Here is an 18,714-nt window from a genome sequence, read left to right as displayed (position 1 = left end):
CAAAAAGTTGACCAAAGTCAAACTTGGCCTTTTGAAGCCAACTTAAGGAAACAATTGTTCCGATTTTAACCCAAACACTTCCAAATCCCGAACCAACCATCCCACAAGTCATAAATCATTTAAAGCACATACGAGAAGTTTTATTTAGGGGAACGGGGTTCTAAAAGTCAAAACGACCGGTTGGGTCGTTACATTCTCTCCCACTTAAATATACGTTCGTCCTCGAACGTGCTAAGGACTGTTCCGGAGTTGTCCAAAATCACAGTTTAACACTTCGAGCACCTACCCGTGCTACCACACCCAATTGAGCACATTACCTCGAGCCAATCTAAAGATTCTCCCTTTTATTTAGGCGATTAAGCCTTAGAGCCCAATTCTAACATCCAGAATTCTCCACCATGCTTGTTTCCAACCTACGAACGTCTTAACAATCACTACACGATGCACTAATACAGGATTGCATAACTTTGTTGAATTCAGACCATGCACCGCATCATTCACATGACTATAATAACATCCTCCGATAACAATAGCCAAAATTCCATGAATATGATGTTCACAACACACCTCATGATACATATAAGTCATGTTCCAACTCTTGAAATGCTTCCACGATGGAAGAAATGTGTAGAAATTCATAATCAACTGCCGAGTCAACAATTATTGAGTTTCTCCTTCTAGCAAGAACCATTGCCTCATTATAACCAAATAATGGTATTTCCTTTTTATTACACTTCATATAATCCGATCGCACTGATTCTGAATCCAATAATCTCGTCTCACCAAGTATAAGCTGCTCAGGCAATAAACCACCTCAGACGCGATCAAAAAGCCTCATATGTCGCCATAATGAGCTAATAAGCTACGGACTCGATTACGATACATAAGAAAAACGAACTCTGTAAAGGATTTCTCAACCCACGTGACTAATTAGACAACTGAAAAGGTGTCATGAACCTTCCTTAGAAAAAGGGACACAAACACACAAAATAGAACATAGGAGACTGTACTCAACATCACATTATTGCGACGTGCAACCCGATCCACACATGATATCGTTGCTGCGTGCAACCCGATCCAAACAACATACCCGTGGCGGCGTGCCACCCGATCCGCACAAAAAGAATCTATAAGAAAATACTTACCGAGCTAAAATGCTCATTACTACTAAATATCCAAATATCGGACACAAGCACGCTCAGTGCATAATATCATCCCTGGAAGGACCGACAACGCCATACACTACAAAACTCAAGCACAACTAAGGTACGATATATGATCTGAATCTCGAGAGCCATCCTGCTCACATAACACCATCGCTATGCAGAACCTCATCACATAAGAAATTTATCAAGCCATTTCATAACTCACACGGCACAATATAGTATTACATGAAATAACCGACGACAAAACGACATCCCACGTCCGAATACTCCAACATAGGGAGCTTTTATGCTGAAATGAACACATCCGGCCTGATATAGAGACACATGCCACTCTGATATAGGGAGCTTTCATACTTGGTTTCAATATTCACTCAATCAAGTGACTACATGTCACTCTTACACAATATTTTCGTGAGACACGCTCCCACGACCTTTCGCACCAGGTAACAAGTCTGCACATCCATGCTACCGGTTACACTAATGCTGTAAAGCATATCAAAAATCCACAAATCAATACACAAGGTCTCTTACACCTGACATCGACCTTAGATGATTCCAAAAATAATACCATCTTACTTTAAACATCTAAATCCCTTTCCTGTTCATCCGAGCTCATGACATCCTTGTCAACACCGAACCGAAATCTTAAATCCTCAACTTTCGAATCCCATGCTACTTAGTGCACTTAACCACGCCAATGCGCAGGAGTACAAGAATTCCATCATAACTCTCGAACCACTAATAGAGTAAACAATTCATCATATAGAAACCTTCTTATTAACTCATTTCAAGAGAACCATTGTAACACATGACTGAATTCCCATATCCGTAGAAAATACCGACCTCAAGTAGTGGTCTAAGCCACCATAACTTTTCCGGGATCCCTCTACACATAACATGCCATAATACTTGAATTTCTCCAGATAAAATCAATTACGGCGGCCGCCAAGCCTCACACGTACCGCCATAAATTACATGCATAACTCTATGCGCTGAAGGAACTGGTCATTGCCACCATCATGCCGATTCAACCGTTGTTAGCCGACCCGTTTTTTCTCAATTTATTCTCAACTTGCCTTAGAAATAATAATAGCTTCATTCATTACATCACGAATTCAAATCCGCACTCATCCCAAGTGACCTTATTTCACGAGACCACGCTGTTTCAAAATCCGCAAATCATCTCATACCCCTCCTTGTGCGCACATTTTCATCTTCAACTGTTACACCCATTCTGATATTTCTTTTATGAATCCGAAGTTATTTTCTTCCGTTTCTCAAATGCTACACCACAACCTAAAGATAACGCAGATTACTCCAAGCCCTGTTTCATAATCTACTGTAAAAGCTCGATACTCAACCATACTACGAACTCGAGATCCTTAGACACCGCACTTTAAATTTTTGAACCCGCTAAGACTGTTATTGAGAGTCACTTGCTCTGACTTGTTACCAAACATGATCAATTCCAAGGCCCTGCTAGCACATGGGCACTTTATCAAGGAAACATCCGACTGTCTCACTTTCCTGTGCATTACATCTACACGAAGCATAAACTCTGAGCCTTCCAAAAACCTGAATATGAATTGATAAGGCCAAATATGGCACCCATTCCCCAAATCCTTTGCTCAAATTACCATTGATGTTTTCTTTCCTTAGTTGCAGTGACCCACCAATACACCGATAACCAGAAACTGCACAACTTGACACTACGCAATCCAATCATAGACGATGGGGCTCTTCCACTTAGCTTGAAGCTACAATTACAAAATTCTGGAATCCACCGAGATTCTTTCTTTATCGTTGACATGATCCTGCACACGCAACTCGCCAAATTTTCTTGAAATCCTTTTATTAACCTTTAATAAACACTCTTAACCATTAGCCACATTTACATATTAAATCTCTTACCGGGTAGGCAGTAGAATTCTTCGCAGAAGCTTCGTCAACACCACATGACTGCTAACCTGCTCACAGGAGATAACCCACATGTGGAAATTACATGCCGACATATTCCAACATCGCTGCACTGGGTGCAATTACTACGAAATCAGTAGATCATCCTGAGTTCGAGCTCATTCACCAGCTGCACCAGTCCGTTCACTCCTCATGGACGTCAACTAAAGGTGCGACAATACATTCCAATCCAAAGTCATGTTGTATCCTTTTTCATATCAAGCAACTCCCTCCTGTTTTATCCAATCTTCCTCAATATAGCAGCCAATATTCTAAATTAAGTCCGTAGACCTAGTCACTGTCCATTTTACATCCCAAATCACTCAAAATGTTCCTCAAGACATGTAATCATCCTACCACGTAACCCATGTGCTACCTTGCCACTCTCCCACTTTGGTCAACCATCTCCTTTAAGCAACTACTCTTCTTCTGTTTTCTTACACTTGGCCTTTTCGGAACCTAACCACCGCAAGGCACCTTCCACATGTTCTTCCTCATCCTTCGCTGCCCAGTTGTTGCCTTAACTCAAAATCCGTCTCTGTAGCATTTGAACCAATAGCTCGTTACCAGCTTTAAACCTTTCTGACGATCATCCTTCTCGAGACATCAATACTAGAAATGCTGCTTCGATCCTGAATTACTGCACACCGCGATCTCTAACGACTGCTTCCCCTATACCAATTCCTAACACCCCGTCGTGAAGGCGAGTTGAAGAAAACCATAACACTGGCGAACCTTAACGCATTTTACAAGGCGATGACACCACATCAAAATTGAGAACTCTACCACACTCGAAAATATCAAGCTTCGTTACTCCATCAACCCCCAACATGAACCTTCATAGTCCGATTGCCCTTTCTCCGCTGGAATTAAAACATGGAACCTCTGAATCATGTACTGAGAAAACCTTCTTTCAAGTCGTTTACTGCCCTGACACATAGACATGCATTTTTCCATTTCATAAACACTGTGGGATAACAACACACGAATCGTCATAACAATCAATGCCAAATCTCAAACCTTAGGTAGTACTGATATTTAATTTGAAATGACAGAGCGGCCTTTCGCAAGGCGATGACAATAGCCCAATTAATTACACAAGGAGAAGTATCTTGTACTACATCTGTAGTACCATTAAAATTTTCCTCGATTTTCAATGTATAACAAGCGCTTCACGTCGCATAAGATTGAATAGGAAGGAAATGTAGGCATAAGCCTCAAAGGAATTGAATCACACGATAAAGAATCAAAAAGGGAAGTATTCCTAACAGCCGTGTAACCTCTCGAAGATAAGCACAGACGTCTCCGTACCAATCCGTAAGACTCTACTAGACTTGCTCATGACTCGTGAGACCTAAGTGAACCTAGTGCTCTGATACCATGTTGTCACGACCCAAAATTCAAAAGGTCGTAATGACGCCAGATACCACTGTCAGGCAAGCCAACCATAATCAATTAACTTAATTACCCATTTTAGTATTTTTGAAATAAGAATTTCTTTAATAAAATTGTAGAGATAAAAACTCATAGAGTAAATGATAAATATTTTTGCAGCTAAATTTCTAAACAATTCACAACTATTCCCAAAACCCGGTGTCACAAGTGCATGAGCATTTACTAGGGAATTAAAATAAAATACAGCATCTGTCCAGAATACAAATTAGACAGGAAAATATAATAACTCTGAAGGAGATTTTGTTAGCTGCGGATCGTAATATAGAATGCAGCTCACCTATGTCCCCACAATTTTTATAACACCTCTGCGCCCACAAGGCCGCTATACATATATGTACCTGTACAATAAATGTGCAGCAAGTGCAGTATGAGTAGGAAAACAACGTGTACCCAGTAAGTATCAAGCCTAATCGCGAAGAGGTAGAGACGAGATGGCCAACTATGACACTCACTATGGGTCAATAATATTAAATAATCATAAAAATAGAAATATTTATATCAACGATGATTCACATAATTAACAATAATTTATTGAACCCGTAGAAGTAATTAAATTCCTTCAATTCCAATAATTCTCAATATAATAATTAAATTCCTTCAATTCAAATAATTTCTAATCTATTAAGTAAATCCTTCAATTTCAATAAAAATTCCAGTTTATCAAATAGCTTTACAAGCTACAATTTAATTTCAATAAATTTTCAATTTATCAAATAACTTTACAAGCTGTAATGAACTGTCCAAGTATCGTGTAATTATTATTATTATTAAGCACGATTTCTGCCGAGGATGTACGGCCCGATCCAGAGTGTCGTGTACATTGCCGAGGGACGTGCGGCGCGATCCATAGATGCATCTATCCTGCCGAGGCATTCGGCCCGCTCCACAAGAAAGGAGGACATTTTCTTATGTGCCTCCGGAAGGACAGTATGTTTATTATAAGATAAATTTGGGAGGAGAACAATTTCTTTTTAACAATTAATTGATTTAAACAAAAATTAAGCATATGAGATTTCCATCCTTTAATATCTTTATCTAACAATTCACAATATATTCATATAGATATCAATTAATATAAATAAATCAAAGAATACAATCTACACAAGTAAGGCATGCTTTGAGTCCTAAATTACCCGGACTTTAGCATTTAATAGTAGCTACGCACGGACTCTCGTCACCTCGTGCGTACGTAGCCCCCCACAATTAGCAATAATTATTTAATTTTTAATCACCTAGGAGGTAATTTCCCCCTCACAAGATTAGACAAGAGACTTACCTCGTCTTGCTCCAATTTAATTCACTATAAGGCCTTTTCCACGATAATCTAACTCTGCCTGGCTCGAATCTAGCCAAAATAATTTGATACATTCACTAAAAATTATAGGAATTAATTCTATAAGAAAATACTATATTTTTAATAAAAATCCCGAAATTAATAAAAACAAATCATCTGTGGGGCCCACATCTCGGAATCCGGCGAAAGTTATGAAATCCGACAACCCATTCAATTACGAGTCCAACCATACCAGTTTCACTCAAATCCGACTCCGAATCGATACCGAAATCTCAAAAATTCGTTTCTATGAGATTTCTAAAAAATTTCAAATTTCAATCTAAAACACTAATTAAATGGTGAAAACAATGATATATTTGTGTATATAGACCAAATCCGAGTTGGAATCACTTACCTCAAATGTCTTTCCTTGAAACATCTGCCAAAAGTCGCTTCTGCTCAAGCTCAAGTTTGTCAAAAATGGCAAATGGGTCGAATGCCTCTGTTTTTATAATTACAGATCTGCCCAGTTCAATCTCGGGAGCTCGATCTTGGGAGATCGATTTTTGGGCCTCGATCTTGGGCTCGATCATAGCTTAGAATTTTTAGCAGAAGAGAAAAAAATTGCAGCAGCTGTTTAAGTCTAATTTGTGATCTGTTAACCATTCGAAACTCACCCGAGGCCCTCGGGACCTCAACCAAATATACTAACAAGTCCTAAAATATCATACGAACTTAGTCGAACCTCTAAATCACATCAAACAACGCTAAAACTACGAATCATACCCCAATTCAAGCTTAAGAAAACTAAGAATTTTCAACTTCTACATTCGATGTCGAAACCTATCAAATCAACTCCGATTGTCCTCAAATTTTGCACACAAGTCATAAATGACATAACGGAGCTATAAAAATTTTCGGAACTGTATTTCGACCCCGGTATCAAAAAGTCAACTCTCCGGTCAAACTTCCAAACTTAAATTCTTGTTTTAGCCATTTCAAGCCTAATTTCATTACGGACTTCCAAATAAAATCCCGATCACGCTCCTAAGTCCAAAAATCACCATACGGAGCTGTTGGAATCATCAAAATTCTATTCCGGGGTCATTTTCACATAATTCGACATCCGGTCACTATTTGAAGTTAAATTTTATTTTTAATCAAAATTCCATATCTCGGGCTAGGGACCTCAGAATTTGATTCCGGGCATACGCCCAAGTCCCAAATCACAATACGGACCTACCGAAACTGCCAAAATACTGATCTGAGTCTGTTTGCTCAAAAAGTTGACCAAAGTCAAACTTGGCCTTTTAAAGCCAACTTAAGGAAACAATTGTTCCGATTTCAATCCAAACACTTCCAAATCCCGAACCAACCATCCCACAAGTCATAAATCATTTAAAGCACATACGAAAAATTTTATTTAGGGGAACGGGGTTCTAAAAGTCAAAACGACCGGTTGGGTCGTTACATACCTTATTCTTTTTTTTGGAGGAGAAGTTTTGTATTATAAATTGACGTTTTCATCTTACAACAAGAACAACTAAAACAATATCCACAATGTAGTCTTTACAAGAATCATGTTTAGGGGAGATTATTCTCTCAAAAAATTTATCTTCTCTTTTTATATTAGTGATAGATCATATGTAGGTGGATTGACCGAACCATTATAAATTATTATGCTTTGTTTAGTATATTTTTCTTTTGTACTTTGATTTCTCGTCCATCAAGCTTCGCATTGTTATCTTCCGCTTGCACCATGTTATTTAGATCCCAACAAGTGATACAATGCCAAAGGTTGAAGCAAGGTTGAAGACAGGTTCAGGGCGGAATCAGATCAAGCAACAATCAGTTTGACATATCCCATAAAATTCAGTCTGAAATACTACATAGGAAGACTTTCAACCATATATTTTGAACATTCCTGCTGCCGCATCTTTAAAACCAAAAGTTAATTTTAACCTATGCTTACTTTTAATGCACATGGCTCTAATATTAACTCATACCCGTATTTCATCATGACAAGCAGTAGTGATGAAGATTATGTGAAGAATATGAATCAAATTTTGTCAAGAAAATTCAGGCCAAGGGTAGAATTGTTAAGATTTTGCCCTTGAATTTTTAATCTATTAGAACTCTCTTTCTTGAAGGAAGGAAAAAAGAATCCAAAAGGAATAAATCTCCTTCATATGCCTTATCCTTTTTTTGGAGGAGAAGTTTTGTATTTCTATAAATTGACGTTTTTTTCTCACAACAAGAACAACTACAACAACTTCCACAATGTACTCTTTACGAGAATCATGTTTAAGGGTGATTATTCTCTTAAAAGTTTTATCTTCTCTTTTTATATTAGTGATAGATCATATGTAGGTCGATTGATCGAACCATTAAAAATTATTATGCTTAGTTTAATATAGTTTGCTTTTGTACTCTGATTTATCGTCCATCAAGCATTACATTGTTAGCTTCCGCATGCAGTATGTTATTTCGATCCAATATGTATCATTACGACCGTATATTAACCTGGATGGCTAAGGACATCACTTGTCCTGATTGTAATCGCGATGACAATCAAGACAACTGATATCTTGACTGCATGGTAAGATTCGACGAGCATATAATGTGGCATGTAGTATCGACAAAACCTTATGACATCTAATACAGAGTACTACAGATGAGAAATAAGCCGACCACACTAGGGCCAATAGTCCGAATTTTTAGTCTAATACAACGTATATTGTACCACTAAAGAAAGAAGATCAGTTGTTTGAAGAGACTATATTTCTTGTCATTGTAAAAAGTTGTATATATAGGTAATAGAAAGATGATGCAAGGGTATTGGCAGTAACGAGATTGTTGTTCTTGAAAGGAGCTAGGTGTCACGACCCAAAATCTAACTAGTCGTGATGGCACCTAACCCAACCTGCTAGGTAAGTCAATTAACAATAAACTACAATATAATGATAATGATAAGAGTCCTCAAGGACTGGTGGTACAAATCATGAGCTTCTAAGACTTAGAATTTGCAAAGTTGGTATGAAATAAATACATCATCTATTCAAAACGTACATAAACAGATTTATAAATATAAAGCTACCAAGAACAAAAGGCAGCTATAACCGGAACGCAGGTACATCTTCAATGCCAACTCCTACCAAACACAACAACATCAACGCCAAAATCTGCACGCAAGGTGCAGAAGTATAGTATGAGTACAACTGACCAAATGTACTCAATAAGTATCCTAACTAACCTCGGTGAGGTACAGGAAGCAAGAACTATAAATAATACTCATCAACGCCTGTACAGTTCATAATTTCAACAAGTATAGAACAACTATATGATCAAATCAGAAAAATCTCAGGTATAACCGCTTTGATGCTCAAAATTCTTTGTTTTAAAATGTTTTACTCAGTCAACAATCTAGCATATAAAAAAGATATGCAAGTACAACATGCAACAATCAAGGAAATTGCAAATAAGGGTGAAATGCAATAACCAAACAACAGTCCATTGTGGCGCGCAACCCGATACAATAACCATAAGTCAATAAGGCCTGTTACGGTGAGCAACCCGATCCAATAACCATAAGCCAATATGGCCTGTTGTGGCGTGCAACCCAATCCAATAACAGTAACCAGCTCTCTCAGAGCTCACATCAACCAGAAAACCATCAGTTTCTCACAATCTGCATGTACACCATCAAGAGAGAAACATGAGATGGTGATCCTAGGGAGATGGATTTGTATCCATACGCAAGCACGGCCAATTCAACGTGCTACCAGTATAGTGTGGTTGCAGGCTCAATATCATAAACTGCTCGGCGTGGTCATAGGCTCAATATCAACCATACGGATAACTCACGTGCTGCACGGACAACTCGCGTGCCATAATATCAGTATCTGAATTCACATGGACAATTCACGTGCTGCACGGATAACTCACGTGTCGATACTCACAATTTGCCCGGCTGGTCACAGGCATAACAACACAATCCGCCCGACATAGTCACAGGCATAACAACACAACCCACCCAGCGTGGTCACAGGAATAACAACACAATCTACCCGGCGTGGTCAGAGGCATAACAACACAACCCGCCCAGCGTGGTCACAGGCATAACAACACAATCCGCCTGGCGTGGTCACATGCATCCAGTCCAATCCTATCACACATGAGCAATTAAACAAGAATACGTGTATGTGATGAATGAATAACAAATCTCATGCTCCCGGACTGGTATAAATGACATGTTAAAGTGTTGGCATGTGCAAAGTATGTTATCATAACTCAAATCACCAATTTCACCACAGAATAGCATTAATCAAGTTCCTTAAGGGATTAAACCTCTATGTAGCCTCAAACATGGATCGCTAAGGGATTAGCACATGGGCTCAAACCCCACAAATATGCGCACCTATAGCACATAGCTATCACAAATAATCTAGGCAACTAGTGCCTCAATCAAGTTTAGATAAGATACTTACCTCAAACAAGCCAATACAAATATCGAGCAAGCCAAACAACACTCTAGAAATGCCATCCCGCGCATACCAACCTCCGAACGACTTGAAACTAGCCAAAAGCAACTCAAGAACATCAATTAAGGCCAAAGGAAACAAACTCAATTGATAAAGGTGGAATCTTTAATCAAAAGTCCAAAATCAACTAAAAGTCAAACCCGGGCCCGTACCTCAAAACCCAACAAAATTTATAAAATCCGAAAACCCATTCAATTACAAGTCCAACCATACTAGTTTCACTCAAATCCGAATCTGAATCGATGTTCAAAACTCAAAAATTCATTTTATGAAATTTTAGACAAAACCCCAAAATTTCACTTTGAAATTCATAATCCAAATGCCAAAAACAAAGATAGATTCATGAAATATAGTCAAAACCGAGTAGAGAACACTTGCCTCAATCCATGTGGTAAAAATTGCCTCCAAAATTGCTCAAATTCGAAGTCTCCAACTCAAAATATGACAAAAAGAACCAAACCTCGATATATATTATGATTCTGTCAAGGTAAGTCGCACCTGCGAACCAAAACGCCGCTTCTGCGGAACCGCATGTGTGGCCCCAACCATCGCTTCTGCGGAAATGACTGATCCCAGACCATTCGCACCTGTGGAAGAAAACTCTGCTTCTGCGACATCGCAGGTGTGATGAAAAGCTCTGCATCTGCGCCCTTCTCGCTTTTGCACCAAGGCCACCGCATCTGCATCTTCGCAGATGAGAAGAAACCTCCGCATTTGCGGATTCCTACTCCTAGCTGCACTTTCCGCTCTTGTGCTTCAAATACCGCTTCTGCAGCACCGCACCTGCGCCCAAGGCTCCGCAGGTGCGGTCACACCAGAATCTCTGCCAAACCAGCATAGCCAAAACGATCTGAACCTCGTCTGAAACTCATCCGAGCCCCTCGGGACCTCATCCGAATATACCAACAAGTTCCATAACATAACATGGACTTACTTGACGCCTCAAATCACGCATAACAATATCGAAACGACTAATCGCACCTCAAATCAAACTTAATGAACTTTTGAACTTTCAACTTCCAAAACTTGTGCTGAACCATATCAAATAAATTCGGAATGACCTCAAATTTTGCACACAAGTCCCAAATGACATAACAAAACTATTCCAATTCACGAAATCATAATTCGAACCCCATGTAATTAAAGTCAACTTCCGGTCAAACTTATGAACATTCCAAATTTTTAAATTGCTAATTTTCGCCAATTAGTGTCGAAACCTTCTAGAAACATCCGAATGCAAATTCGGGCATACGCCCAAGTCCAAAATCACCATACAAACCTAACGGAATAATTAGAACTCCGATCCGGGGTTAAGTACACAAAAGTCAAACTTGGTCAGCTCTTCCCACTTAAAGCTTCAAACATGAAATTCACTTTTCCAAATCAAATTCCGAAACACCTGAAAATCAAAACCGATGATCCACACAAGTCATAATACATCATACGGAGCTACTCATGCCCTTAAACCACCGAGGGAAGTGCAAATGCTCAAAACAACCTATCGGATCGTTACACTGGGGATGAGATTTCTGATTTCTGCATGCAAAAATAAGGAGTTATGTAAAGGAACTTGGGAGTATGAAAATCATTTCTATATGTGCTAATATTCTCAAGGAATTACAGAACATGATTCCATTTATACGAATATATGGTATTGTCTCAAAATTAATTCATTCAAATAAACATGACAGATTAATTACCATTACTGATCTTCGTTTGGTTTGTATTTAAATCTTGTTGAGTTAAATTATTAGTTAATGCAGCTCTTTGATTGGTAGTAATTGATTGATAACATTAGGTAATATGTCATCCAGCTGGTAAGTTTGGGGCTAAATTTTTTGAGTAGGCATATTCTTTGATTTGTCTTTAGATCTTGTTGAGTTAAAGTTGCAGTTGTTAAGTAATTGGTTAATAACAATCTACGCTAATTGGTTTTTTGGCAAAGCAACATATTGTGATCATGACGTGATTGTAGGTTTGTTCATTAAGCTAATTAATCAGTTTTCTTCTTGTCCAACCAACAAGTGCATTAAAGAAGAAAATCAAGCATCGTGCACGCTGCATTCACGCCTTTTAGAATACCACTTATTATGGTAGAGGATAACAAAATAGCTAAGAAGAATATTCCACTTAACATGTATTGCGGTGTCAACTATCAATTATTAAATTTATAATTCTATTGTTTTATGTTTATTTTAGACCCACTTTTAGCATAAAAGATTCTGTTACACGATTAGAAAAGATCGTTTTTTATATATATATATATATATATATATATATATATATATATATATATATATATATATATATATATATATATATATATATATATATATATATATATATATATATATATATATATATATATATATATATATATATATATATATATATATATATATATATATATATATATATATATTTTAATTTAAGCCGATGGGTGGCCGCTATTTGATTAGTTCTTCTTTTCCTTTCTCCTAAAGCCGATTATTGTGTTTCATGAGGTGGCTGTTCTGTGCATTCATTTACTGGTGTAAAACAATGAAGAATTAACCCAAATAACTGTAATCTCTTAAACTAGAAATAGTCGGCGTATGTATAATATATGTATAATTTATGTATTATATGTTACATACCAAAATTGTATTAATTATGTGAAATTTACAAATAGCCGATACACATATTGTACATGAATTATACATGTGTTATACATTCTTCAAATTAATTTTGCTTATACTGCCAACTAGGGGTGTACATGGATCGGGTTGGTTCGGTTTTTATCAAAAGCAAACCAAACCAACTATATCAGTTTGGATTGGTTCGGTTTTGGCGGATTTTTCGGGTTTTTCGGATTTTTTTTGGTTACTTAAATATTATTTCGATCTTACTTTGTTAAATTTTTGATAAGTAAATATATGTTTAGTAAAAAATTTAAAAATTGACAAGCATATTATCTATTGAATATTTTAGTCGTATGACAATAACTTTTCGTTGATACACTTTCAAGGTTAACCGAATTTAGTAATTAAACATAAAAATCAATATGATACCTAAATAATAATAACCACTTTAAATTCGAAAAAGATATAAAAATTTAATAGATCTTGACATATGAATATGGAAGAAGAAAGAGATTGACACATTTCAGCAACACTTGATAAGAAAGTGATCATGCAACTCATTATTTAAGGTTAATAAATATAGAACATTTCATATTTTATTAAATATTATATCCCGTAAGAAAATTCCAAATATTTCTAGACATTTTTAAAAATAAATTTATGTAAAATCTTAAAAGTATATATAAAAATTATATATTTATATGTCGGTTTGGTTCGTATGTTTTTACTCAATACCAAACCAAATCAAACCGGGTTTTTTAATCGGTTTGGTTTGACTTTTCGGTTTGGTAGCAACAACAGCTAATCTCTAATTGTTATTTCAAAAATTTGAAACTATATCTATGGTCAGATTTCTCTGAATTCTTAACATGAAAGAGTTTCGCCAATTGTATTTTTGTAAAGCAATTGATGAACACTTGACTTCCTAGAAAGATTCGGTTTCTCTTTCATTCACCCTAGTGGCCACCAATCGTCCACACTAGAAGGGGTTTCAAGAAATTTCATTTTAGTTACTACACAAGTATACACTGATTTCCTTGCCCTCTCAAGAAAAAAAAATCAAAATTGTAAGAACTTGCATAGCCACAATTGATTTATTTTTTACCAATACAACAGACTAATAGACAATAATAGGATGCACAATAATGAAAGTATACCATGAACCACTCTCCCTAGGCTAGCTGTTCATATACTATGGCTGTTATTTTTCGTGTATATCGCGTATACCATAGCTTCAGTAACTATTTTTCATGTCCCCCCAAGACTCAAATTTGCAGCCAGCCAGCGACAAACTTCATCAGTCTCTTCAGGAATTGTGTAGTGACCAAGCCTGTTGAAGGAAGAATGAACACTTGAAGAAAAATCTTGGCGAAAATATGAACTTTACGGTGTAAAAAAAGAACAAAGCCGGAAATGTATAGGTACCCCTGATAATTCCTAAATGTTAGATTCTGAAAGCCGGATGAGCTTAAAATTCTTGCAGATTTTTCTCCATGTTGATATGCCACAACATCATCACCTGAAACAAGAACCATTGTGTATTCCGTTAAGGTTCATATTTTAACTTCATTTTCAATGGCATAAGGATAGTACAACAGCAAGAGTGCAAGTTTCCTGTTGACAACTATGTCCAATCAATTATAAAAATTACAGCTATGTGGAATACCAAGGACCTTAATATATACCCTATTATCTTTCCCAGCCTTCAAACAGTGCTTTCTTTTTTTTTAATCTAAACAAATTTGGTCACTTTTACATCCTGTCAACCAACCTTTCCACATTCTGAGATTTATCTAAAGAGAACCAAAAATTATCAAGATGTTATCCCACAGGAGGTCCTGTATTAGCATTTCCTTATACAACATGCGATTATGTGACTGTTGTATTTAAGGACCTTAAGATGTCTAGAGGTCTGCTCAATAGGGCATCACTAAGAGTAATGCTGGTATTCCTTATGGTCGTAGGAAGATGCGGAGCTAGGATTTGAAGTGTGTGAGTTCTAAATTTTAAAATAAAAACTGCTTTCAGCGGGAGTCGAACCCCCATCTTTCCCAACGAACCCACAGACCTTACCATTGAACCAAAACCCCTTTTGTTATTGGGTTCGGCAGTATATATTTATATAGATTTAGTAAATATTTCAATACAAATACAGGGTTCCGGAAAAAGTCACTGGGTTCGCCCGAACCCGCACCCACTACTGTAGCTCCGCCCCTGGTACTCGTAGTATTGGAATCTGATCAGACAACCAACAAATGGCGGAATTTACATGAGTAACACCCTGACAGGTCCTTCATATATTTGCATTCTGAAAAGTTAATAAGTGAAGGTTTGCTGAACTTTAAGACTCCGATATTTTGAAAGCTTGCTATAAAAGTACCAGTGCCATGACACAGCAAAATTGGCAAGGCTGCTGCACGTCTTCCAGCATCATTCATTCCTTGCATTCGGTTCCTTAATGTCCTGGAAAGAAAACAGCTTAATACAACTATTAAGCGGAACAAATTCCACGGGAACTAAAGCTGCAGATATGTCTAAGCAAAGAAGTTCTACCTTGAACAAGGAAGCCAGCCACTAAGGCCAACAACTGCACTCAGGTTCAGTGGATAAGGACTTCCATTACCATATTGCTTGAATGCATGGCACGTGGCTGAATAAAGAGCAGCTGCAGATCCCATACTGAATCCTCCAACACATAATTTAACTGAAGATGAAAGAAGGAGTTATGTACAGGTATGCAATGATGAACTGCCAAATCAGATATCAAATATTTGTTCTAAAAAGCTGAAAGAGAAATATACCGTCAGATGGTTCTGTTGATAAGAGATTTGCAATATGTGCCGCAGAAAAATCTAAGCCATCCAAATCATCAGGAGCATCTTCTGAAATATCTCCTACGTCAAACCCTATAATGATTCAAGTTAATAAATCCTCTGTGGTTTATCTTTATCAGTAAATATGCAAAAGATAATGAACAGTGAGAATAAAACATTGCTAAGCAAGCATACAACAATATAGAATATATATGCTTATGAACAAACAGAAAACTACAATGGTGCTGAAATCAAGGCTTACAAGCAGTGCAGGGAAAACCACCAAAGGCAGCAACAGGACGAGTAGGAGCAGTTGGGCAAATCCATTTGACCTGGAGCCCATTTAGAAAAGGTAAGATACCGACAAGTCACTACAAATCTCGATCTTATTAAAGAAATCACACTGCATAAATAATATGATCACATCCTTACATTAGGAAGTGGAAGGCTTTCAAAAAGCTGGGACCAACTGCAAAACATATAAGAGAGAAGAATTAGCAGCAGTTTCTGGTAGCTAATTAAGCAAGATAATACAAGTTGGATATAAATATGCAACATATAAGAGCTGACAACTTTGTGCATGAAAATGTGAAGAAACAACTTGGAGACTAGTGATGCATTTAGCCCAGGGACCACAAAGAATCTGGAGAACCAATTATATGAAGAGGTTTATGGAAAGGGACAAATTAGACTACATTCTTTAATTTGAAAGCTTATGGGCCTAATCTTAGTCTTAGTGATACCAAATTAGCCACTGACATCATGAATAATTAACTCTATTTTGTTTTGTTTTGTTTAATTGGTTTATAGGACAAATCAGGAAGTGAACAAGTGGTCCCTGGTTCAATATCTGGCAGCCTGATCCCTAAGTATCAAGTAAATGATCCAAAGAGACAATGACTTATTCCTATCTTACTCAGGCTTTATTATATTTGGACAGAATAGAGGTAAACGAAAGAAATGTGTAATACAGGTTACAGTAGAGCCAGATAGTGCAGGCACAGAAAACACTATGTAACAACTGAAACATGATGTTAATCATAACTTTAAAAAAAAACTAATTCATATATCAATTAACAATTTTTGTGACAATCTTTATGGCTGCTTTACTGTTCTCAAAGGCGTCACCTTAAGAGCATAATTAATTCTAATAATAAAAATAGTACCTTGAACCCTTATCACCTAAACCATGTAGCCAAACAATAGTTGCCTCATGCTTTCCTTTGGGCCTAACAACATGAGTCCTTCCAAATTCAAACGATGTTCGACTTGTTCTGCTACCTAAAAGCATTGCAACGTCAACATATTTTAATCACTCGGCTAACTTGTCCTGTTTTGCTAGAGCATAGTACTTAAATAGTAATCAGATTTTAGAGAAAATCTCATTTCCTATGTGCACTGTAAAATGAAAATTAACCCACCAGAACCTGCTGTAGAGCCACTGACGCTCATTGCTATATCCAAAGAATGTCAAATTTTTAGAATTACTCTTTGCACCTATTGAAAAGTGTTCCTGCAATACAATGCCAATAATCAACATTAAGCACACCTCTATTTATACACCACTCCACAAAGGGTGAAAATGGAATACAAGTCATGAATCTTTCCTATATGAGACATAGCTTACACCAGTTACACTTTGTCTAAGTTTACCTACAATTGGATTTGGTCCCACTGAAAGGATGTCAAAAAAGAGGGGCCAAAAAAGCAATTAACTTTATGAGCAAAGAATCTATGCAGAAATCAAAGAACACAATATGAATAAATGAACTGCTACTCATTTGTTTATAATGCAATACTTAAAAGAATCAATACTTCTACACATTTGGACAAAAAAAGAAAAGCACATCAACTAAAACAACCCAAGAATATTTTTCAAGAAAAGATATATTCCTATTTTTCCAAAATCAAGATTGAGTATAAGCATTAACAAATATGGCCATTAAGCAAATTCGTACAAATTATAAAGATCTTGAAAAAGAAAAGAAAAATTAACAATTTGTGTTCACGGGTGAGAAAAAAAAATAGAGGGGTTTAAGCTGACCTGCAGTTGGGGTTTAAGAGTTGAATAAAGTAATAAAAAGTTAATAGGCTTTTTTATGTCACTACCTCTCTGTCTCTCTATGTGTGTAGGTGCATGGTCATTCACTTTTCGGATTTGGCCTCTTTTCTCTTCCCCTTTTACATTTTTGTTCCTTATGTCTTAGGCCACAAGGAGGGCCATACCTGAAAAGTTCAAAACTAGCAATTTTCTTCCGTCGTTCAAATTTGATCAAGGTGTCCCTCCATCATATATTTCAATGGCCATGATCTAATCAACGAGTTCGAGCTCTAGGAATGAAATTCTCTCACACATAAAGAGGTTAACATCTCAATAGTAGAGTTTCAGCTTGTATATTTCACTTAAAGATTAAAAATATACTTAAATTTAATCTCACGCAAATTTCTCAAATTGAATTTGACAAAACAAACTATGGGCAATCAACCTACGTTAACAAAAGAATATTGAATCATTAGAGCCTTATTTCATAGAGTATTCAATCATGTTGTCTTTGATATTTAAAAATATGTCTTTTTTAAAAAAGATCTTTTTACTTCGAGAGTATTAGTTGAAAATGTTATGCATTCGATTTAAAAAGCAAAAACATATGACTTTAATTAATAAATTTATTATTAATGCGATCGAGAGTTTATGTAAATTGTTACAGCATCTACGACTAGCGATTTACCATAACTTTAGAAGCCTACCTTAGGCAAAGATTTATATTTCACGCATTTTATTCAATGAAAAAGCACTCAAAAAATAAAATAAAAAATAGGGGGTTCTCATCTGTTGCAACTTGCAAGTAGACAAAATTCCATTCAATCTCTTCATTCCTCTATATTCTT

At 36.7% G+C, this 18,714-nt stretch overlaps 1 protein-coding gene across 1 annotated transcript; it reads right to left on the bottom strand.

The window, feature by feature from the left end:
• Nucleotides 1–14,071: 14,071 nt before the first annotated feature.
• Nucleotides 14,072–17,403, bottom strand: LOC107767006 (uncharacterized). Its single transcript, XM_016585928.2, has 9 exons — nucleotides 17,247–17,403; nucleotides 16,992–17,106; nucleotides 16,258–16,294; nucleotides 16,088–16,157; nucleotides 15,814–15,918; nucleotides 15,566–15,716; nucleotides 15,393–15,475; nucleotides 14,438–14,531; nucleotides 14,072–14,342 (listed from the first exon to the last, which is right to left on the bottom strand). Exons 1-9 carry the CDS (start codon nucleotides 17,275–17,277, stop codon nucleotides 14,261–14,263), a joined length of 768 nt encoding a protein of 255 aa, XP_016441414.1. The 5' UTR covers nucleotides 17,278–17,403; the 3' UTR covers nucleotides 14,072–14,260.
• Between the last annotated feature and the right edge of the window lie 1,311 nt (nucleotides 17,404–18,714).

This window comes from Nicotiana tabacum, chromosome 23 (genome assembly GCF_000715075.1).
Source record: "Nicotiana tabacum cultivar K326 chromosome 23, ASM71507v2, whole genome shotgun sequence".
NCBI lineage: Eukaryota > Viridiplantae > Streptophyta > Magnoliopsida > Solanales > Solanaceae > Nicotiana > Nicotiana tabacum.
The sequence above is the reverse complement of the archived record's forward strand: the minus strand, read 5'-3'. Positions and strand labels throughout refer to the sequence as shown.

Excerpts from the sequence above, each read along its gene's own strand:
- LOC107767006 (XM_016585928.2), bottom strand. The coding sequence starts at position 17,277 with ATGAGCGTCAGTGGCTCTACAGCAGGTTCTG. Across the intron at positions 17,107-17,246 it reads TGGCTCTACAGCAGGTTCTG|GTAGCAGAACAAGTCGAACA; the intron begins GTGGGTTAATTT and ends CAATGCTTTTAG. Across the intron at positions 15,476-15,565 it reads GGCTGGCTTCCTTGTTCAAG|GACATTAAGGAACCGAATGC; the intron begins GTAGAACTTCTT and ends TTTTCTTTCCAG.